We start from the raw sequence: 25455 nt of genomic DNA, 5'->3' as shown, positions 1-25455 counted from the left end.
TCCCAGATGCTATCACCTATTTCTTAGATTATTCTTAAATTATTCAGTGTTCCCAATTACCACTTGAAGGTCATCATCACTTCACCCAACCCATTCTAAAATTACCCAGTCCAGCTATTCCAAATGATAAGCATATACCCATTTCAGGGTTTTTAAACTAGCTTTCAACTTGTTCCTCAGATTCTGGCATGGTTCCCTCCCTAACCTCTTTCAGGTCTGTACTCACATACGGTCTTTGTGATGTCTTCTCTTACTACCTTATTTAAATTCAGCAACCTAAAACTCCTTATCCTCTTTCATCATGCTTTCTGTTTCCTCCATAGCACTTATTACCATTTAAATACATTTTATTTCCATTTTTATTATCTACTCCCCCCTGTTAAAATACATATCCAACACATTTGATTTTTTAAAAGGTGTCTGAGGAAAGCATACAATGCTTAACAATAGATGCAAAATTCAAAAGCAGACAAACCAAATGAATGGTTTGCTTGCCAATACATATTTAAAAAAAAAAACACAGTGGAAAGCAAGGAAACAATTAACACAATATTATGAATAATGGTTATTGCTTTCAGGGATAATGAAAGGAATGCTATCATGGTGACACACATGAGGTCTTCTGGGAGTACTGCAATGTCGTCTTAGCTCAGGTAGACAAGATGTTTACTTCATCATTGTTCTAAAACTACCTGTGAATGCTTTCCAATAGTCTTTTGTCCATATGCAGTCTTTCCCAGTTTTTCAAAGAGCACTAGGAAAAAGATAAGTACTACACATCCCAAAATTACCTTAAAAAGTAGAGCTATAGAGATAAGTATTTCTTCAAATTATCCATATGAGATTTTAACCATATTTTCCAAAATTCCAGATCCCATAACATATCATGATGTTTATAAAAACAATAATCTTTTTTGCCTACATATTTTGTTCATTTCAATAAATCTGCTCTATTACTTCTTTACACATCTGTGTATTTCCATCACTTCCCACATATTCACGAACCATAAAATTTTAAAATATCTGTCTTCCATCTTAAAATTATTCCCAACACAGTACTTGATACAGAGTCAACAATTTTTGTTGAAAAGATTTCAGACACTCATCATGCAGAGAAATAAGCCAGGATGAAGACCACGAATATCATGTTTGTCGGTAGTTACTCACATGTGTTAACTAACAACGTATTTATAAAATTGTCCTGCATCACTTTCCAAAACTTCTGATGGCTAAAATTTTAGACAAATCACAAAAACTCAATAATTTAATAAAATCGCTTTGAATACTTCAATGTAAAAATAACTCCCATTATATCAAATTTAAGAAGCTAAAAGAACTCATTTTATGTAACCAGATGTAGCATCATTATAAAAACACATTTTAAGTAAATGTAATTTCAAAGATTTTTTTAAAGTACAGAATTAATATAGTACCACAGAAGTATTATCATTAGACTCACTACTTAACTTTATAATTTTTCTAGAAGTATAACTGAAATCTGTTTTCTTTCACTTGAAAAAAAAATTACTTAGTGGATTGTTACAACTATAAATTGTAAATGATAATGTTTAATATGTCCCTATGTGTTAAAACTTATTGTGCCTTTTCACAGGTTAAAAGAACACAGCAGTAGAGGAAAGCACCTAAATAAAAGTCAAGAAAATCTGAGGCTTCTGCTATCACAAAAAAACCTCCTACTGTAAGCTCTACAAACATGTAAGTGCAAAGAATGTTATGAGATCTCTTATTTAACAAGGCTAAGAAATCAAGACCACAAGGGCTCTAGTACCCAAAATCATGACAGCAAAGTTGAAATCTCTTAAATGATAATACCAATTAATAAAACACCCTAACACTATAAAAGGAGTCTTTTTTGAGAAATGGGAATTCCTATAAATACAGGATGCTTGTTCTCTTATCCTTTAAATGTAAAAAAAAAAAAAAAAAAGGATTCAACTAGTCCTGAAGTAGGTGGGTAGCAGCAATGGCCTTGGGTGTCTCTGAACTTTTATGTCTCAATCCTTTTCTAACAATGGCAAAATAATGTATTTTGGTAACTATACATTAAAACTCACCCTTCTTTCATTATTACAAATTCTCATAAACCATTAGATTATAATAGTAAAACTGTGAGGTCAAATCACAGATTTCTATTTTTTAAATAAACTTTTATTAAACACAAAATATATATATCATACATATTATATTACACAAATTGTAAGGATATAGTTCAATGACTTATCACAAAGTGAACACATACGTGTAACCACTTTAGAAGCTTCCCTGTTGCTCATCCCAATCACTACTCCATTCTGCTTAGCCTAGACAAGACAATCCCTATCGTAACTTCTAAAACCATAGATTAGTATTTCCTGGTGCTAAACTTCACTTAAATGGAAACATATCATATTCTTTTGATTCTGACTTCTTTTGGTCAACATTATTTTGGTGAGATACAACTGCATGGATGCACAGAGATGATTCTTTCATTTTCATTATTGCATAGCATTCCATTGTAAGAATATATCTTCTCCATTGGAAATGATGACAGATAGTTCACTCGTTTCCGATTATTGATTATTACAAATAATGCTGTCATGAGTATCCTATATGACTATAGTGCAAACACATATGCATTTGTCAGATATATAACTAGAATAACTATTTCAACAGATTCATACATTCTATACATGAGTGTGAGTGTATTGAAATTTAGCATAAACTGTCAAAAGTTAGTGCCTCTACCAGTTTCGACACACTTGATATTAGCAGTTTTATAAATTTTAGCCACTTAAGCGGATATGGGGTGGTACTTCAATGTTGTCTTGAATTGTTCTAGTGACTAATAAGGTTGAGCAAAATATGTATTTTGGCCATTTGAATATCCATTTTCGTGAAGTACCCCTTCAAGACTCTTACACATTTTCTATTATCTGAAATTTTATTGATTCTTAGTACTTACCTACTTCTCTGACTTCTCTTTCAAGGAGCCAGTCCTTTTTGTTTGGCTTTATGTGTTGCAAATACCTCCCCCAATGCAACCTGCCCTTTCACCTTATTTTTAGATATTTTTAGATGTATATAGTTCAGTTTATCATTTCTCATTAACAGTATCTAATTGTATCTTAAAAGTCTTTTTTGTCAATGATATAAAGATATTTGCCCGTGTCATCTTCTATAATGCTTATCACTTTACCTTCCATATTTATATCTACCACTGATGTCAAACTGATTTTTGTGTCTGGTATAAAGTAGGGCCTGTTACTCATTTTTTCAATTGTATATCTTATTGGCCCACAATAATTTATCACAAAAACATCTCTGTAGTTCAACTTTCTTATAAATTAAATGTCCATAAATGTGTAGGTCTGTCTGTGGAATTCCTACTTGCCACATCGGTCTACTTCTTTATCTTTGCAACAACATTTAAATACTATAGCTTCAAAATCAAGAGATTTGGTAGAGAAGTCTTCTAGCTCTGTCCTTCTTACTTTGTTTCAGCTATGGTGGGTTGTTTGCATTTTCAGATAAATTTTAGAATATGCATGTCTATTTCTAAATATGTGTGTATGTGTGTATATATATATATATATATATATATATATATATATGGCTGTAATTTTGTTTGGGATTACATTAAATTTACATATCAATTTGAGAAAACAGACATATCTACAATATTCGATTTTTCAATCAATTATAATATATCCTTTATTTAAGTCTTATATATTTCTCACAATAAGGTTTTATAATTTTTGTGTAAAGTTCCTGAATACATTTCATTGCATTTATTCTGTAGGTGTTAACGCTCTTATGGTAACATAAATTGTACTGCTTTTAAGTTACTGTTTTCAAATAACCAACTTTGTTAATTTTTTTAGCTATACAGATCATCTTCATCACATGTTTCTTTTCTATTTCATTAATTTATATTCTTATCTCGTATTCTCTTCCTTTTTCCTATCTTTATTTACTTTATCCTTCTTTTGGGATTAATCTGTCCTTTTTCAATTTCTCAAGATTATGTTTACAACACCGATTTTCAGGCTTTTAAAAAATATTTTCTAATAAATGCATTTAAAGTTATAAATGTCCCTCTTGGTGACACCATACACATTTTGATCTGTCATCATTCAGTACAAAATATTTTCTAATTTTTAATATAGTTTCTTTAACCAATTAGTTTTAATAAATTTATTAGGGGTTTCTTAGTAACTTTTGTGTTCATTTCAATTACTTTGTAGGGTCTGAATTTTTTTAAATTTGTTGAGACTTACATTAAAACCCGCCATATGGTATATTTTGGAAAATGTTCCATATGTACTTGAAAAACACTGTATATTCTGCAGTCATAAGATAATATGCTCTCAAATATCAAAGAACACAAATTTATTCATTCAGCTGTTGAAATCTTATATATCTTTACTGTTTTTTGTGTTTTTGTTTTTTGTCTCCTTATGCTGAGTTACCAAGGTAAAGGCATTAAAAATATCTCAGTATGACTTGTCCCTTTTATTCTGTCAAATTTTGCTTTAACACAGTATTATAAAGTACATACAATTCACTGTTATATCTTCCAGGTAAATGCCTGATTTAAATTCTTATCTGTCTGATATTAATAAAGCTACACCAACTTTCTTTTGTTTACCAATTGTGTGTCTTTTTTCCATTCTTTTACTTTCAATTTTTCTAAATATTTATATACTTTGTATCTTTTCTATGCAGCATGGGCTAGGTTTTGTTTTATACCAAGTCCAAAAATCCTTACCTTCTGGTTGAAATATTTAGTCTCTCACATTTAGTATAATTTGCAATATTTATTTCCTTACACTTAGTGTAATTACTGACTTGCATTTAGTATAATATATAGAGTTAAATACATCATCCTCTTACTTCCTTTATATGTGTCTCAACTGTACTTTGTTTTTTTCCATTCTTTTTTTGTCTTCTTCCAAATCCAGTAACTAGTATTCTCATTTTCCCTTCTATTAGTTTGTTAGATATGAAGTTTTACTTTTATTTTTGTTAATGATTACAATATAAATCTTTAGTTATTGTCTACTATAAATTAGTTCTTTTATCCATTCCCACTTATTACAAAAACCTCAATACTTTGAACACCACTTACCCTTCTCCCTCACTTATGTTTTGTTATTATCATGCATTTAAGTTTTTATATCCATTTAAGCCTCTATTTTGATTACAGTTTAATTTAATGAATAACCACTTCAATTTACTCTTAATTCCTCTATTCCTTCTAGTATCTGGGATCATTTTCTTCTACTTCAATATCATTTCCTTTATTTAGTACTTCCTTTATTGCAGGAAAATACTGCCAAGTTCTTTTGATTCTTGTTTTTCTGAAAATATCCTTATTTTGCTTTCATTTTTCAAGGAAATTTTACTGGGTGCAAAATTTTAGGCTGATGATTATCTTCTTTCAGCAATTTGAAGACACTGTGTCTTCTAGATTTCATTTTTTGAGTTAAGAAATCAGTTGTCAGTCTTAATATTGTTCCTTTAAAGAGAATATGAGTTTTTTTCCCCTTTGACTGCTTTTAAATTTTTCTCTTTATGTTTGGATTTTCATCAGTTTTACCGTGATATTTCTAAATATAAATTTCTTTGTAGCTATTCCCCTTGGTACTCATAGAATTTTTTCTATTTGTGGCTTGATGTTCTTTATCACTTTTGAAAATTCTCAGTCATTAAGACTTTAAATAGTGCTATACATTATTTTCTCTTTTTCTTCCTCTTGACTCCAATTACATACATGTTAGATCATTTCTACAAGTCCCTTAAATTTCCTTCCTTATTTTATTTTTCATTCTTCTCTTTATTTCAGCATGGGTATTTCTTTCCAACCTATCTTCCATTTCATTAATTCCCTCCTCAGCTGTATCTAAGCTGTTGTCAAACCCATCTAAGGAATTCTTCATTCATTTAATATATTATTCATTTCTATAAACCTCATGTGATTCTTTAGTAAAAGTTTCTACTTGTCTCCTAATGTCTTCTACCTTTTATTTTAAAGTTTCTGTCTGAAAACAGCATTATCCTCTAGCTATGATACTAATGGCTGTTTCATATCTTGTCTTTTTCTAAACCTTATCATTTTTTTTTTATTTTGTCAGATATTGCATGTTGTTTTAAGAAATAATTTGAGGCTCTATACAATATTATCTTCCTCAAGAGAGGATTTACTTTTGTTCTGTCAGCTACTTAGTCTCTAGACAGGTCACCATAATCTAATGATTTAAAGTGGACTTATCCACTCTAGTAGGTTTAGAATTTCAGGGACTAAACCAAGTCTTTAAGTATGTAGTAGAGCCCATCTTCCTTAGCACATTTGGAAATCCAATTTTGATCCTCCATATTAATTGGCAAAAGCTCTGCTCAGTTTCTTAGACAGCTTTCTAAAGAGACAATAGATGCACAAAATCCCAATCTTACCTCCCTTGACATAGATGTTGACCCACAAATTCTCACTGCCTTGATAATTCTCAGATGCCTAAAAAGATGTAATTCCTAATTTTTCTCAGTGGAAATAATATTCCAAAATAATCCATTTCACCAATGAAAAAGAACTCCAAACACACATTTACCATCACTTCAACAAAGCAGCCTATCTACTAAACCATATCCACTAAAAAATGACACCAGTTCTGGGTGATAAAAACTTAAAATCAATCTGTACAATGCACATATTTGCTCTCACATATATATACTAAAGTATGTATCAGGCTTATTCATCAATGATATAATTTAAAAAATGTTTTAGATATATAATTGACAAATAAACCTGATATATACTTTAATCAATATATGAGGGCAAATTTAAAATTAATCTAACAAGTATCAAAACTTTAAGAATGCTAAAAACATTAAGAATAACAGAAAAATATTTTAGCGCTCACCAATATTTTTTAAAAACAAAGAATAAAAGTAAAACATTAAAGTATTGTGTGTATCTATAATATATTTATAATAAGGTGTTGAAAATAATTTACAAATTATTTTAGTAAATTCTCTTAAAGGTACTCAGTGTTATTTGTGCATATACTAATATTGCCAAGATTGATAATTACGTTCTTCCATGTAGAAGTTCATTATGGAAATTTTCAGGAAGGGAAACATGTAAAACTCTGAGCAAACTCCATTTGAGTGGTGAGCAACAAGTAACACTCACTTGACTTCATTCAAAGAATAACCATGGCTCACTTTTCTATTTACATCTATTAATATGCTTTGCTGAACATTGCTATAGCCATTATTATTACTGGAAATTATGATGCCTCTTTCTGCAGAAGCAGTTATCTTTTCCTGTTTGGTATGATACAGTAGCTGGAACATATGCAAAAATATGTTAAGCAGATTGATAATGCCTTAATCACTAAATCACAATTCCTCTTGCTATCAGAGCAAAAATACAAAGAGGAAAAGTTGGAAATGTTAAAATAGAAAGTAAAATGCAATGTATAACTTATATAAAAGAAAAAAGTGATTTATTGGTTTTATTATTCATAAAAATATAAAGAATAACAATGTATTGATTAGACAAAAAAATAATAAAAATTAATAAAATAATCCAAAGGAAGTCTTACCTTTTTTTTTTTTAATTCCACCTTTCTTTTTCAAAAGAAAAAAATTAGAATATATGTTTGAAAGTGATGGGGGTAGAAAACAAGTCAAAATTTGGTGAAAAATTATATTTCATTCAAATACATATGTAATTTCACGATGAAAGTTTAAATGAATGTGTAGTGTCTAAAAACAACAGAGTCATTTCCCAGGTTTTACAAATGTAAATATTTGAAAACAACAAAAGTCCTATTTTTTTTTCATGTTTATTTATCACTGAGAGAGAAACAGAGCCTGGGGGAGGGGCAGAGAGCGAGGGAGACACAGAACCCAAAGTAGGCTGCAGGCTCCCAGCTGTCAGCACAGATGCTGGGCTCGGACTCAGGAACCATGAGATCATGACCGGAGTCAAAGTTGGATGCTCCACCCGACTGAGCCACCCTGGCGCCCCAAAAATTCTATTTTAAAACTCATATACATAGAAAAAATAATAACTGAAAAATTAATGAACAGTATTTCCAACATAAAGAGAACATTATGGTTATAAATAGACAATATACTAAACAGGAAACTCAAGTGGCAAATGAACACATAAAAAGATGCTTAGTCACTGTAGTAATCTCGGTATGCACAATAAGTATCCATGAGATAGCATTCACATCCATTGCATGTGTAAAAGAAAAATCGTCTCACAATTACCAAATGTTGGTAGTGATATGAAGAAACAGGTACATTCACACCTAGCTGGTGAAAGTATCCATTAACACAGTGACTTGGAGTGCAATTAGGCAACATTTGGTAAAGTTGCTGTGAATATGCTCAGACTCAACAATTTCACTTTTAACTATCTATACACACACACACACACACACACACACACACACACACACACACACACCCTACAGAAACTCTTGCATATCTGCATAATAAAACCAGTATAAGATGTACAATGTAACACTGTTTGTAACAACAATCTACCTAAATGCACAAGCTCTGCATGTCATAGGAAATTAGATGATGAAACTGAAGAAATGCTTTTAAAATTTGCAAATGACATTAAAATATGAATGCAAAGAAGAAAAAAATCACAGGGCAGATATCAAAGCTCAATGTTACATTGGTAAGCAAACTTGCTCATCTGAATTGAACATATCAGTCCTTGTAAGTAATGCATACAGAATTAGCATATCTATGTAATCAGGAAACATTTTAAAGTCAATCGTTTAAAGTGAAAATGACTACATAGAAAATGTGTTATTTCATACCTTTGCTATACAAGAGAATTTCATTAGTTGAAATAAACAGGGAAAAAGAACAAGAATGCTTCCCTGAAAATATTTAATAAACGCTACTACTATACAAATATAAAATGTAACAGTGACAAAGTTTCTCACCATACTTTTACCCAATCTACTCACCAAGTCTTAGTGTTAACTTCATACTTATAAAGATCATCCACCAATCCATATTTATTGCCTGGTAATGCTTTATAGCCTCCGTGAACATAAATGGATTTTGTTATTTCATCATACACACTGGTATGGCCATATCCACCTTGAACAATAGCTCCTTTAGTTTCTGGGACAAGCCACGTGTTTGATGCTGTAAGAGAATGAAGGTAAATCATGAACTTCAAGGAGTATTTAAAAATATAACTACTATATCACCAAACTACCAAGTAAATTCTAATACCACATTTTTATAAGTAAATTAAATATAACCAAATATTCATTTACTCCAAAAACAATTATTAAACATATGCTAGTTACTATGTTAAGCGCTAGAGATCAAAGTTGAGTAAGGCTGGTCTTTCTGTAGAAGAAACTCTGAAATATTGAAAATGCCAAATTTTTGGATGTACAATAGAAAAAGGAAAACTATTCGCACATTTATTTCTGTATTTGTAAATAACCCTGAGAAAAAGACTAACAGTTTATGAAAGCCTACTATGTGACAAGCTCTGAATTAGTCACTGATGTAACAAAAATTTAAAAAGATATGATCCCCACCCTTAAACGATTTTTAGCTATGTAATGGCCTACCATGTCTTGGTTATGAGCCCCACTCTCCCTTCTACAGACTCTTCTGTATTGCTGATGAAAACCTAAACAATAAATTTCCAAGACATCCTTGATAGCTGTATTAACTGATAGGTTCCACCAAGGGGCGTACTGGTGAGAGATTAGAAGGCAAAAATAACAAAGACATTCTGCCTTCATCCGTAGCAGCAGGAACACGCAGATGACTAGAGAGGATAACAGCAGTGGTGACTTTATAGCCATAGCAGCAGGGGTAGTTCCTGCTCAAGGGCAGCGGTGACGCCTAGAGTAGCTTAGTGACAAATGTGGTAGGTATGTAGCAGCTTCCAGATTTTGGATGATCCCGCTCCCTTTGGTGTCTCTAATACTCTTGTAATTAACTCACCGTATTAAATCCCATTCTGGTTGCTATATCTAAAAGCACTTATTTCTAACTGCAAATTCACTGATGCAAGCATCAATCATATATACAAGGCATGCTTTTAAGAATATGCAGATAAACAAAACACAGATCCTTGGCCTTAGATAATTTTAGATTACAAAGAGCAACTATATAGAAATCTGTCATTGGTCTTTAGGTATTCACCCAGACCACACTTCTATCTTCCCTCTAACTGGCCATCTAAACTTTGGCATTGTAGGGGCGCCTGAGTGGCTCTGTCGGATAAGCTTCTGACTTCAGCTCAGGTCATGATCTCGCAGTTCACGCGTTCGAGCCCCACATCCGGCTCTGTGCTGACAGTCAGAGCTTGGAGCCTCCTTTGGATTCTGTGACTCCTTCTCTCTGCCCCTCCCTGACTCACATTCTAACTCTCTCTCTCTCTCAAAAGTAAATAAACATTAAAAAAAAATTTTTTGTAACTTTGGCACTGTAGACAGCTCAACTGAAAATACTCAAATCAAGTAATATAAAATAAAGATGATCTTAAAAATCATTTACTTTTACATAATTCTAAGGTAGTGAAGAAAGTGATACTTCAATGGTCATAAAATTTAGAAATATCAAAAAGGAGTCACTAAGCCCATTTTAATTGATAAAACAAAACACATAAAAAAAATCAGAGTATATTTGTAACTAATGAGTATTACATTTTGGAGGTAATTTCAAAAATATGACATTAATAATAACTTATCAAAAATAACTTGAAAAATACTCTTTAACCACTATTAAAGCTCTACTCCTACAGTCCAATTGAAGGTTTCCATATTTTTATTCATTCTCTTTTTAATAAAGATAAACATTCTTCTTACCAAAAAATAATGTAGAAATAGAGGTCTTTAATGTAAAAGTGAATATGACCTTCTCTCCCAGCCTACTATCTAGAGATATTTTTCACAATTTGTTATGTTCAGACCACTTTCAGGCTGTAATTCTAAATATTTTATTACACACATACAAAACACATTTAAATTACAAATATGTGTATACAGACCTATAAATACTTGTACCAAAAAAATCATGCTATTTTACAACTATTTTTTCAACTATTTTTTCACTTAAAGCAACTGGCGCAATTCTTCTATGACCCATTTATTATTTTTCAACAGTTAAATTCCACTCTATTAATGATACATAACTTATTTAAATAACTCTACACTATGACCCATTTGGGTTTCAATTTGTTCCTAGAAACAATAATGCAACAAACAACCCTGCAATCAACTGGAGCATCGTTATCTAATAAAACACATACTGTGTCTCAAGAAGTACCTCATTATTTCATGTAATAATAACCCTTTGAAAGGTTTATTATTGCTTTCTCTTCTTTACAGCTGAGGAATTTTAGAGTTAGAAAAACTAAGTACCACACCCCACTAAGTACAACAAGCAGACTCTGGAAACAGTGCACAAGACAACCAAAGGAGAAATCTGAAAAGTGTAAAGGTAGACTGGTTAGGGACTCCAGGACTAGAAGACAAGTGTCTCCTCACCCGTCAACAGAAGAAGGCTATGCAGGCCCCACATTTCTCAATTCCCCAACCTAGCAATAAAAAGGTGACTCAGGTAGGCTTATTCCTCCTCAAAACTGAGGTCCTATGGACAATCCTAGACGACCCTAGCAGCAACAGCAAGAGGGACCCAGAAAACACTGTTTAAAAAAAGCAAACAGAGAGGGGCGCCTGGGTGGTGCAGTCAGTTAAGCGTCCGACTTCAGCTCAGGTCACAATCTCGCGGTCTGCGAGTTCGAGCCCCGCGTCGGGCTCTGGGCTGATGGCTCAGAGCCTGGAGCCTGCTTCCGATTCTGTGTCTCCCTCTCTCTCTGCCCCTCCCCCATACATGCTCTGTCTCTCTCTGTCTCAAAAATAAATAAACGTTAAAAAAAATTAAAAAAAAAATAAGCAAACAGAGAAAGAGTTCCTTTTCCCCACCAGATCGAGACTGGAAAGGGAAATCCCACAAGACCTGAAGGATAAACCTAAACAGAGTGACTGCCTGCTAAAACAGAAAGAAGATTTAAATGGGACCCAAAGACTCCCAATAGCAAAATATCCAGGATACAATAATAAAAAAAAAAAATCACTTGTCATACTGAGGACCAATAAAATCACAACTTTAATGAAAAGAAAACAAGTGACAGTAACACTGAGATGTTGAAATTACTTGACACGAATTTTTAAGTAGCCATGATAAAAACATTCCAACAAGCAATACATGTTCTTTTGAAACAAACAACAAATCTCAGCAGAAAGAAAGAATAGAAAGAATAGAAAGAATAGAAAGAAAGAAAGAAAGAAAGAAAGAAAGAAAGAAAGAAAGAAAGAAAGAAAAAAGAAAGGAAAGAAACTTAAGGAAAAAAAGAAAAATGCAGTAACAAACAGAAACTCTATGTACAGGCTCAATATTAAAGTGGAGCTAACAGAAGACAGGGGATCCGTAAATTTGAGGACAAATCAATGAAACAAATCTGAATAAAAGAGAAAATCAACTGAAAAAAAGTTAACAAAATCTCAGAAACATTTTTGGAACAATAACAATTGATTCAACATTCACATCACTGGAATCCCAAAAGAGGAAAAGAGAACATAACTGAAAGAGTATTTGAAGAAACAATAACCAAAAACATCTAAATTTTGTACGAGACATGAACGTACAGATTCAAGAACCTTAGAGACGTCCAAATAAACAGAAGAAACCCACACCACGGCACATCATAAGAAAACTTATAAAAACTAAAGATGAAGACAAAAAGATCTTGAAAGCAGCCAGAGAGAAATGACACATTACTTACAGGGGTACATCAATGAGAATAACTCTGGATTTTTCATCTAAAACTATAAAGGCCTGAAGGGAGCAGCACATTTTTCAAATGCTGAAAAATAAGAACTGTCAGGCATGAATTCTATTCCAGCAAAATGATCCTTCAGGAATTAAATGGAAAAAAAAATACTCTATGAAAAGAAAGAAAACTAAAAATTGTTGAAATGCGGCCCTCTCCTTAAAGGATGGTTAAAGGAAAATTTTTTAAACAGGAATGAAATAATAAAAGAAGGAATGTCAGAGCATCAGGAAAGAAAAATAGAGCAGAAATATGATTACACACAATAGACTATGCTTCTCCTCTGCAAGGTTTATAAATCATGCCTGATAAAGGAAAAAAATATAATATCATCTAATATGAAAGGCAATGATGCTTAAAAGTGGAGAAGGTAAGGGGATGTGAAAGCAAACAAGGTTTCCACACTTCAAGTGAAGTGGTAAAATGTTGATACTGTTACTAGACTCTGATAAGTCACATATGCATTGTTTAACACCCAGATCAACCCCTAAGAAAACTACACAAAGAAATACATTCAAGAATACTATAAGTAAATCAAGGGAGCACCTGGGTGGCTCAGTTGGTTAAGCTTCCGACTCTTGATCTCGGCTCAGGTCATGATCTCATGGTTCGTGGGATAGAGCCCTGCGTCAGGCTCTATGCTAACAACACAGAGCCTGCTTGGGATTCTCTCTCTTCCTCTCTCTCTCTCTCTCTGCCCCTCCCCCACTCATGCTTGCTCACTCGCTCTCTGTCTCAAAATACATAAATTAACTTCAAAAAAAAGAATACTATAGGGGAGCCTGGGTGGCTCAGTCGGTTAAGCGTCCGACTTCAGCTCAGGTCACGATCTCGTGGTCCGCGGGTTCGACCCCCGCGTCAGGCTCTGGGCTGATGGCTCAGAGCCTGGAGCCTGCTTCCGAGTCTGTGTTTCCCTCTATCTCTGCCCCTCCCCCGTTCATGCTGTGTCTCTCTCTGAAAAATAAATAAACGTTAAAAAAAAATTAAAAAAAAAAAGAATACTATAAATAAATCAAGATGGAATTCTAAAAATTTTTCAAGTAATCCATTAGAAACAAGAGAAACAGAAGCATAAGAAACAGCAGAGAGAAAATAAACAATAACACAGACCGAGGCACTAATGTATCAAAATTACTTTAAATGTAAATGATCCATTTACATAAAATCCTAGAAGTAACCTAATTATAGAAACGGAGGACAGATGAGTGATTATCAAGGGTTAGAGACGGGAAGGGAGTGGGGGTGGAAGAGTTGTGGGTATGGCTTAAAAGGGCAATGTGAGGGGCACTTGGGTGACTCAGCTGAGTGACCCACTCTCAATTTTGGCTCAGGTCATGATCCCAGGGTTGGCACTGAGCCCCTCCTAGCTGAATATTGAGCCTGCCTGGGATTCTCTCTCTCTCCCTCTCCCCCAACCTCTTCTGCTCATACGCGCTCTCTATATAAAATAAAAAATAAAATTAAAAGCGCAATGTGAAGGAGTCTTGTGTGATATAGCTATTCTACACCTTGACTGCAGTGGTGGATACGTGAAACAATGTACAATAAGACTGCACAGAACGAAACCCATACCCACACAGGCGCACACAAATAAATACAAATGAAACAGGAAATCTGGAATAAGATCAGTGAATTGTATCAGTGTCAATATTCAGTTTGCAATATTGTAATACATTTTTTAAAATGTTCCCACTTTGGAAAACTCAATGAAGGGTACATTGGATCACTCTTGTAAGTGTATGTGAATCTACAGTGATCTCAAAATAAAAAGTTTAATTTAAAAATGTATATTCCCCTTATGAGTAACGGGAAGTTCATCATGAAATACAGTATTTCACTCAACTACTTGTTAAACACTTTTTTAAAAAATTAAAAGTGTGGAGCGCCTGGTTCAGTCGGTTAAGCGTCTGACTTCGGCTCAGGTCATGATCTTGCAGTTATTGGGTTCAAGCCCCCTGTCAGGCTCTGTGCTGACAGCTCGGAACCTGGAACCTACTTCAGATCCTGTATCTCCCCCTCTCTCTCTGCCCCTCTCCCACTCACGCTCTGTTTCTGTCTCAAAAATGAATAAACATAAAATAAGTTTTTAAAAAAATTAATAGTGTAACACCTATGATACAGGTCTAACACCAATATCTGTATTCTAAATATTACGGCAGTTTTTCTCAAGGTTTGGTCACTAGCAATTCAATTAAGGAACCTACAGGTGGTACGGTAGTTTCAAATGAAAAATTAAGGAAATAATTTTTTCTTGTACTCGAAATGTAAAATTAACTATGATTCACATTTTCATTATATTTGTATTATTTTTGCATTTGGAAATGTGCACATACTCAGGGAACCAATTTTTCTTAGTAAACATTCCAAGTAAAAATATTGGTCATCTCAGAAAAAGTATTTTCTTATCATTTGTATGTTATTATTTGTATATGCATGAATTTTGCTTTTAACTTAGTAATGTGCTCCACCATATTCCCAATTTATAAAGAGTAGTTCATTAAAGAGAAAAGATAATGATGAAAACAGGTATGTGAATAAATGAAATAACTCCTAATAATACTATAAATGCCAGAAGCAAAAATGAATTTGTAGGTGAGGTAGCTACACATAGAGAAGGCTGAAGAAATCTGCAGAAAGATTCGCTCAAATCCTAAATTGAGTACTGATCTGCATATGCATAAAAGAAAACTACTTAAAGCCCATGTAAAGAACAACAACAACAACAAAAGACTAGCAGGCTGAATAACTCTTGGGTTCTCACACAGGGCTGGGAACAGTTGTGTTAGCAGACAGAAGAAAGACCTCACACAACAGGAGGCCTTAGGTAGAGTACAAAAAGGGCTGTAATACTGGAATAAGTTAGTCGTAAACTCAAAGTTGCTCTGGGTCCTAACAAACCTCAGAAGCAATCCCCCAAAATGCCTATACTATCCCAGATAACTGCATGTGAGTACAAAATCCAACATTCTTTCAAGCCACAACAAAATCCAGCAGCCAACGTGATAAAAATATACCATGTTTGGAATACATTTTAAAATTAACAAGCATACAGGGCAAAGAAAATATGACCCACAACGAGAAGGAAAATCAGTCAATAGAAGGTGACCCAGAAATAGCACAGAAGATAAAATCAGCAGAAACGAATGTTTTAAAAGCCATTGTAAATACATTCAAATATGTTCAGTAATGTTACAGAAAACATGAACATGGTAAGAAAGAAATGGTAGATAAAAAAAGACTCAAACAGAACTCCTGAAAATGGAAAAGATAATATCTGAATGAAAAATACATTGAGTAGAATTAACACAAGATTTGACGCTTTAGAAGAAAAGAACAGTGAACTTAAGATACAGAAACAAGAGCTATCCAAAATGAAACAACATGAACAAACAAAACATCCTAAAAAACAATGAACAGACTATCAGGGACCTTCTGAAAATATTAAAGAAGTCTAATCTAAGTGCAATAAGAGTTCCAGAAACGTGGTAGGTGGTGGGTGGACAGAAATAAAATTTAAATAAGTAATTTCTCAAATTCAGTTAAATCCATAAATCCACAAAACCAAGAACATTAATGAAATACAAACAGAAAGAAAGAAAGAAAGAAAGAAAGAAAGAAAGAAAGAAAGAAAGAAAGAAAGAAAGAAACCTACACCAAGGACTGGCATGAAGTAATATAGATGAACAAGCTAAAGAACAAAAATAAGAATTACAACTGACCTCTTATCAGAAAGAATGTTAAGTCAGAAGACAATCAAACTGCAGATTTTTAAACTAAGAAGGAAAAATAAGACTGTCAATCTAGAATTCTCTACCAAAACCAAAAATAACTATCAAAGTAGAATTCTCTACCCAACAAAATATTTTCCAAAAATGAAACTGAAACAAAACTTTCTCAGACAAAAAAAAAAAAAAAAAAGCAGAAGTGTAACACCACAGACTTGCCCATGATATGACAAAGGAAGTTCTTTAAGCTGGAAGACAATAACAGCTAATACCAGACAGAATCTGGATTTACATAGATGAACGTAGAGTGTAGGAAAGCTGGATATGTAGATAAATACAAGACATAATTTCTCATTTCTTGTCTCCCTAAAATGATAACTTACTTACAAAACAAAAAGCACAATTTACTATGCTGTTCATAATATATGAGATATAATATTAGCACAAAGGAAAAGAGGAGAAATGCAGGAAATCCTGAGGTTCTAACACTAAATATGAAATGGAAGAATATTAAAGGTAGAATCTGATAAGCTAAAGACATGTACTTAGACCAATCCCAACAAAAATAAAACAAAAAATGTACAGTTAACAAATTGATAGTCCTACAGATTCAAGAAGTTGAGCAAATCACAAACAAAATTGAAAGAAACCCACACCTAAACACATCACAATTAGGCTGCTGAAAACTGAAGATAAACAAAACACCTCAGAAGAGGTTAAAGAAAAACAAGTTCAAACAACTGTGATTTTTACCCTAAAAAATGACGGAGGCCAGAAAGAAGAGCCCAACACTTTCTAAAGTGCTGACAAATAACTGTAACTCAGAATTCTATGACAGGCAAAACTATCTTTCAGGGATGACTGTGAAATACAGAGATTCTCAGATATAGAAAAAACAGGATAATCCATATCCAGCAGGCCCGCTCTAAAAAAAAATGTTAAAAGAAGCTGTTAACAGAAGACAACTTGGAATGAAGGCAGATAATGTATTATAGGGATCTAAAAATTATAATTGTAAAAATTATGACCAATAACTAAACATTTAAATGTATGAAGCAAAAACTGATAGAACTAAAAAATTAAATAGTTAAATCCACAATCATAAATGGAGATTTCTACATTAGTCTTTCAGTAACTAAGGAAAATTACTAAGACTTGAACAACTCCACCCACCATCACAAAACTGGCATTTATAGAACACCCCGACCACTGCAGCAAAATACACACACATCCTTTTTAACTGACACTTGACATTCACCAAGACAGACCATATTCTCAGCCAGAAGATAAGACTCACAAAAATGTTAATAGCAAAACATACAGTCTCTGACAAGAACTATATTAAACAAAAAATAATGACAAGAAATATACCTGAAAAATCTTCATGTATTTGGATTAAACTAAATACTACTAATCAACCCAAAGAGAAGCCAAAGAAAAAAATCACACAAAAAAATCAGAAAGCACTTTGAATTAAGGGGAAACAAGAATACTTTTGAAAATATGCAGGATACTGCTTAAGCAGTCAGTCCTTCTCATGGGTGGTTCCTTGACAACAGCAAATGGAATTACCTAGAAACCTTTTAAAAAATGGAAGTTTGCTGGCACCAATCCTCACATAATGAATAAGAAAATCAGGGGTTAGGAGAGAGCAATCTATTGTAACAACCATCCAAGTGATTCTTACGTATATTAAAGTTTGAAACTATTGGATAAAAAAGAAATTTATAGCAATAAACACATATATTTAAAAGGAAGAAAAAAGGTCTTTATCAATTCAATGCTCTAATCTTCCACCTTAAAAAGGTAGTAAAACAGAAGGAATAAAACCCAAATAAGAAAAGAAATATAAAAATAAAGCACTAATCAATAAAAATAGAAAACAGGAAAGAAAAGCTACTTCTTTGAAAAGATCAATAAAGTTGTTTAACTTATTAATCTTTAGTCAACCTGACAAGAGAAGACACAAATTATTCATATCAGATATAAGAAAGATATCACTACACAGTTTACAAATATTAAAAAGAATAATAAGAATATAAATTAATGGCTTTATGCAAACAAATTTACCATCTCAATGATATGGACAAACTTCCAAAATAAACTACCAAGGCTCGTTCACAAAAAAATGGGTAACTTGAGTATCTCTAACATTAAAGAAAATAAATGTTATAGTCAAAATCTTTTTGACAAAGAAGGCTCATGAGCCAGACAGTTTCACTGGTGAGTTCCATCAAACATTTGAGAAAGAAATAATACCAATTCTACACAAACTCTTATTATAAAAAATAGAATGGAATGAAACACTCCCCAAATCACTATCATTACCCAGACTGCAAAATCAGACAAAGACATTATAAAAACAGAAAACTAGTCCAATATCTCTGATGAGCATAAACATAAAAATCCTTAATATTTTTAGCAAATCAATTCTAGCAATATATGAAAAGGATAATATATTATGACCAATAGGGTTTGCCCACAAATGCAATAGTTGTTTAACATCTGAAAGTCAGTGTTATTCACTATATTAAGAAATAAAAAAATATATAATAAAAGGACAAATGATCTTCCCAACAGATGCAGAAAAATTATTTGACAAAATTTAACATCATCGATGAAATAGACTCGGCAAACTAGATTTCCTTGACCTGATAAGAAGCATCTAGAAAGCATACCACTAACATAATAATTAAGACTGGAACTTTCCCTCCTAAAATAGGAAAAAAGGCAGGATTATCTGCTTCCACTACTCCTACTCAGCACTGTACCAGAGATACTGCCACTGAAAAAATACAAAGAAAATAAGTAAAAGGTATACAAGTTGAAAAGGAAGAATTTACTAGCATGATTTTAACACATGATTCTCTATGCAGATAATAAAAAAAGCTACCAGGATTAATAAATGTGTTAAGCAAAGTTGCGAAATACCAGTTCAATATGAAAAATCAATTGCTTTTCTATATACTAGCAATCAACAATTGTAAGTTGAAATTTTAAAAGCCATTTACAGGCAAACATGATAATCACTACACTACACAAATACCTGCAAAATGCCATTTACAATAACATAAAAATATTAAATACTTACATATAAATTTAGCAAACTGTGTGCAACACACTGAAAATCATAATACATTGCTGAAAATGTTAAAGACCTAAATAGTACTGAAATACACTGTGTCCATGACTTAGAAGAATCAATACTGTTAGACTCAATTTTCCCCTCTATATGTAACTCAACCTCAATTAAAATCCCTACAAACTTTTTTAAAAGAAATTGACAAGCCGATTCTAAATTTTATAATGGTAATGTAGAGTACACAGAATAGACCAAACTTTTTGAAAATAGAAAAAAGGACAGAGGACTTATACTGCCTGATTTATAAATCTACCATAATCAATAAAGTGTGTTTGTAGAGTAAATATAATGTACATCATTGGATCAAAAAAGAGTCCAAAATTAAAACATATATACAAATGACATTTACCAAGGTAATTCAATGGAGAAAGGAAAATCTTTTCAACAAATGTTATTGGAGAATTAGGATATTAAAAAAAAAACACTCAGTCCTTACTTCATATCATATATGAAAATTAATTCAAACAGATGAAAGATCTGAGGATAAGAGCCAAAACTATAAACAGCTAATAGAAAGTGCAAGAGAAAAACCTTTGTGACCTTGACAAAGATCTATTAGCTAGAACACAAAAACCACAAAGCATAAAAAATTGACAATTATATTTTATCCAAATTTAAAATCTCTGCTTTTTAAAAGACACTATAAAGAAGAAATGCATATATTTTTTAAAAAACAACTTTAAAAAAGGAAAACCTGAAAGACAATGAATTATACACATCAATATAAAGAAAGGGAAAAAGCTTAACAAATCAAAATATATTAAAAGGAAATCATAAAAAAAAATAAGAATTGAATGAATATGCAAAACAAATCATTAACCTCAAAAGCTGGTACTTTGAAAAGTATTAAGATTCATTATCCTCTGCAGAATCTGCCTCAAGACAAAAAGAAAGAAGGCTGAAATAAGCCAATATTAGTAATTTAAAGGAGGCATAGCTATAAAATATTCTAAACTTCACTAACAGCATATTATGAAGAACTGTAGGTCAATACACTTGAAGATTTAGATAAAATAGACAAATTCTGAGACAATAATCGAATGCTAATTCTGACAAGAAGAGAGAAAAAAACCTGAGTAGATTTATAACTATTAGATTAATTGAATATCTTGTTTTAAAACCTTGCCACAAGGGAATTAAAAGCAAAAATGAACTACTGGGACCTTATGAAGATAAAAACTTCTGCACAGCAAAGGAAACAACCAACAAAACTAAAAGGCAACCAACGGAATGGGAAAAGATATTTGCAAATGATGTATCAGACAAAGGGGTAGTATCCAAAATCTATAAAGAGCTCACCAAACTCCACACCCGAAAAACAAATAACCCAGTGAAGAAATGGGCAGAAAACATGAATAGACACTTCTCTAAAGAAGACATCCAGATGGCCAACAGGCACATAAAAAGATGCTCAATGTCACTCCTCATCAGGGAAATACAAATCAAAACCACACTCAGATATCACCTCATGCCAGTCAGAGTGGCCAAAATGAACAAATCGGGAGACTATAGATGCTGGAGAGGATGTGGAGAAACGGGAACCCTCTTGCAATGTTGGTAGGAATGCAAATTGGTGCAGCCACTCTGGAAAACAGTGTGGAGGTTCCTCAAAAAATTAAAAATAGACCTATCCTATGACCCAGCAATAGCACTGCTAGGAATTTACCCAAGGGATACAGGAGTACTGATGCATAGAGGCACTTGTACCCCAATGTTTATAGCAGCACTCTCAACAATAGCCAAATTATGGAAAGAGCCTAAATGTCCATCAATTGATGAATGGATAAAGAAATTGTGGTTTATATACACAATGGAGTAATACATGGCAATGAGAAAGAATGAAATATGGCCCTTTGTAGCAACGTGGATGGAACTGGAGAGTGTGATGCTAAGTGAAATAAGCCATACAGAGAAAGACAGATACCATATGGTTTCACTCTTATGTGGATCCTGAGAAACTTAACAGAAACCCATGGGGGAGGGGAAGGAAAAAAAAAGGGGGGGAGGTTAGAGTGGAAGAGAGCCAAAGCATAAGAGACTCTTAAAAACTGAGAACAAACTAAGGATTGATAGGGGGTGGGAGGGAGGGGAGGGTGGGTGATGGGTATTGAGGAGGGCACCTTTTGGGATGAGCACTGGGTGTTGTATGGAAACCAATTTGACAATAAACTTCATATATTGAAAAGAAAAAAATAATAAAAATAAATAAATAAAACCTTGCCACAAAGAAAACTCCAGACCCAGATGACTTCACCAATTTCTACCAAACATTTTTGGGAAAAGTAGTAACAACTGAAAGTCTTCCAGATAATAGAAACAAAATTATACACCAGGCAGCAAATCCAGCAAAACAGAAACGGTTTCTCAAAAAGTTATCTGTAGAAGAGATTACATACAGCTTTACTCTAAAACCCTAGAGGTCTGCACTGCAATTCTCAAAAAAATAAAAACAAAACCAGATAATTAGTAATTATCTAACATGAGGAAGTTTCCAGTCAGTGTTCAAATTCCTACTTATTTTATAAGGTTTTTTTAAGTTTGTTTGGAAGCAGGATCCAAATGAGATCCACACACTTCAGTTGTCTGATATGTCTATTAAATCTCTTTTAATCTGCACAGTCTCCATCTTTTTTTTTAATTGCCAATGGTTTACTCTTCCACATTTTTTGTAAATTTCTAGGATGAAGGCAAAGAAGTTGTACTTTAATATTAAATGACCACTGACCCAATAAAAGGACAAGAGAAGTTAAGTCTTTAGATACCAGAATTATGAATCAATAGTAATGATGGGCTGGAACTCTTTTAATAATAAATGTCAGGCCCTTCACAGAGTTACCACCGTTAAATAAACAAGTATAGGATGGAGTATACCTCCCTTCACAGTAATTGTATACAAAACAAAAAAAAATAATGAACTAAGTAAAAGTTTTGTTTTCTTTAGGCTGTTAAGTCATCACAGTAATATCAGTATAAAATAAAATATATCTAGGGGAAGTAATCGTCTCACATTAGATAAGACACCATGCTCTGTAAGCTCTGTTAACTCTGAATAGGTTATTACAAAGTGTAATTTGTCCAGAGAGAGTGCTAAAGATAACAAAAGGTCAACTAAGATACTGTGTATTTTATAATTATATAATCCAATCTCCCCGTTTACTAGCTGGGTGTGCACTGGCCACTTGTGTGAGACATCTGTGCCTCAGTTCCCTTACTTATAGAACTTGAAAAGAGTAGTTTATATTTACATGTTCACTTTGAGTTAACTTTGAGTTAACATGTGTTACCACCACCACCTAGCACAGAGTACAGCCTCAGAAAATGTTAGCCGCTATTCTCATTACTACAGAATAGTCTTTAAATCATTAATATCTGTGTTCATTTAAGGCATTAACAAAAGATATGAATGGAAACCCTGTTCACCTTCAGGGAAGACCGAAGGAAGTAGAGATGCTTGTCTGAAGAATAGAAGGTAAGTGGAAAGTAAGATATCTCAAAACATCTGCAGGGCCAATATGTGGAAGCATGAGTAATTTGCACCTGTACAGTTCTATACAGTCATGAAAAATCAAGTACAAATTTATAAGATGTGCATATGTCTTCTAAATATAAATAGAATTTTTAAAAAATATACAATACAGTGGCTGCCTTGTAAGGGACCAAGATCTCCATCAGTGAAAGAACCTTAAACAGAAAAAGACCTGAATTTTCTGAGTCTTGAATACACATGTAGTGAAATTTAATGTAACCAATGCATATTTTAAGATACAGAATATTCATATAGCGTTTAAACAGTTTTAAAAACATATGATGTAATAATTTCACTTACCAAAACTGAGTCTTTTTATTGTGATATATTCTGAAACATTTAGAAAACATGAAAATATATATATAATCTGAGCAGCAGCCTCTGTCATACAGACTAAGCAATTTATTAAAGCAATATTTTACTTATTACATTGAAACTATTTCACTTTATCTAATTAGTCCTGAAAAGTTCTTCACAAATGAAATTCCGTATCAAATGCCAAACCTAATTTAAGACAGTAAAAGTACACATTTTATGATTCCTATGATTGAATTACTTTTAAAGGAGAGATTTCCTCTATTAAAAATCCCTAATTTCCACCACCTGATACATCTGTCCTATAGATCTGTATTTTCAGACACTAGTGTGCTGAAAAGCAATATCCAATTTACACCACCAAATTTTGAAAAACACGTGATGTTAAGAGCTGAAGAGAAAGTAACATATCACTATCCTTACAGAGAAAAAAAACTAAAAATGTCGTATCTCTTGGTTTTTAAATCAAAAGGAAAAAAGTTAAAATGGCATTAATAATGGCTTCCCAACTACACCTTCCAAATTCCAAAAGCATGAAAAATACTAAAGCAAAACATTAATATTATACTAACCTTGAGATTCACATTGAGATTCTTAGAAAGTTTATGAGGTATTGCTAACCTAAAGTGAAATAAATTTCCCTCAGGACTAACCCAGAATAGCTTTATGGTCCAAGTTAGTAAAACCATCCACATAAGTCCCCTCTGAGATTTACAGATTCCCTAAAAGCCATAATTCTAAGCATAGCAGAAAGGACAAACTGACGTTTCCTTCACTGCCAGAGGAAGTTCAGAGGAACTCTTTGTAATCATCACTTCAAATACATACCCTATATAAACAAATATGAAAAAATACACATCCACTCCTTGTAGCCTATTTTTAGCATTTTATTTGGAAATAATTTCAAGGGTACAAACAAGTTCCAAGAGTAGTCAAAGATTTCCCATATACCCATTTCTCAGATTCATTAATTGTTAATGCTTTGTTCCATTTTATTATTCTCCTTCTCCCTCCCTCTCTACACACACACACACACACACACACACACACACACACACACACATGCATTCGGGCACACACAAGCACAATAACTGTATACATCATTCCTCTTACCCCTATATATTTTGGTGTATATTTTAATAACAAAGACTTTCTTTTTACATAACCATATTACAGCTATTAATATCAAGAAATTCAACATTTATAGAATGCTTTAATACACATAAATATTTCAGTTTGTAAATTGAGCCAATAATGCCCTTCATAGCATTTTTTCATCCGGCACAGATACAGTCAGAAGTCACCTACCATATTCAGTTGTCATGTTTCTGTTTTTTTTAGAGAGAGAGAGAGAGAGAGAGAGAGCATGTATGTGAGTGGCAGGAGAGAGGGGCAGAAGGAGAGAGAATCCAAAGCAGGCTTCACACCCAGCGTGGAGCCTGCTGCAGGATTTGATTCTGTGACCCTGGGATCATGACCTGAGCTGAAACCAGAGTTGAACACTCAACTGACTGAGACACCCAGGCACCCCAGTTGCCATGTTTCTTAAGCCTCCTTTACTCTGGAACAATTTTTCAGCCTTTGTCTCTCGTGACATCGACATTTTTGAAGAATAAAACTCTTCCCCTTTTTAAAGACAAAGTTCCTCATTTGAGGTTTGTATGATACTGCTTAATGATTAGACTCAGGTTTGCAGTCCTGTGACCCATAGACCAAATAATAGCTAGCGGCTCATATTTGTAAATAAATATTTTTGGTACACAGGCATATTTATTCATTTACATATTATCTATGGCTTGCTTTCAAATTCCACTGGCAGAACTGAGTGGATGAAACAGAGACTGTATAA

The 25455-nt window shown here is 33.0% G+C and overlaps 1 protein-coding gene across 5 annotated transcripts in view; it reads right to left on the bottom strand.

Annotated features, from left to right (window-relative positions):
* ATRNL1 (attractin like 1) overlaps positions 1–25455 on the bottom strand; it is a 757637-nt gene that overhangs the window by 649177 nt on the left and 83005 nt on the right. For all 5 annotated transcript variants that reach the window (XM_042960329.1, XM_042960330.1, XM_042960331.1 and 2 more), the window contains exon 9: positions 9000–9183. In XM_042960329.1, the coding sequence (XP_042816263.1) occupies positions 9000–9183 (184 nt within the window). The remainder of the gene's footprint in view (positions 1–8999; positions 9184–25455) is intronic.

Source organism: Panthera tigris, chromosome D2 (assembly GCF_018350195.1).
Source record: "Panthera tigris isolate Pti1 chromosome D2, P.tigris_Pti1_mat1.1, whole genome shotgun sequence".
NCBI lineage: Eukaryota > Metazoa > Chordata > Mammalia > Carnivora > Felidae > Panthera > Panthera tigris.
The sequence above is the reverse complement of the archived record's forward strand: the minus strand, read 5'-3'. Positions and strand labels throughout refer to the sequence as shown.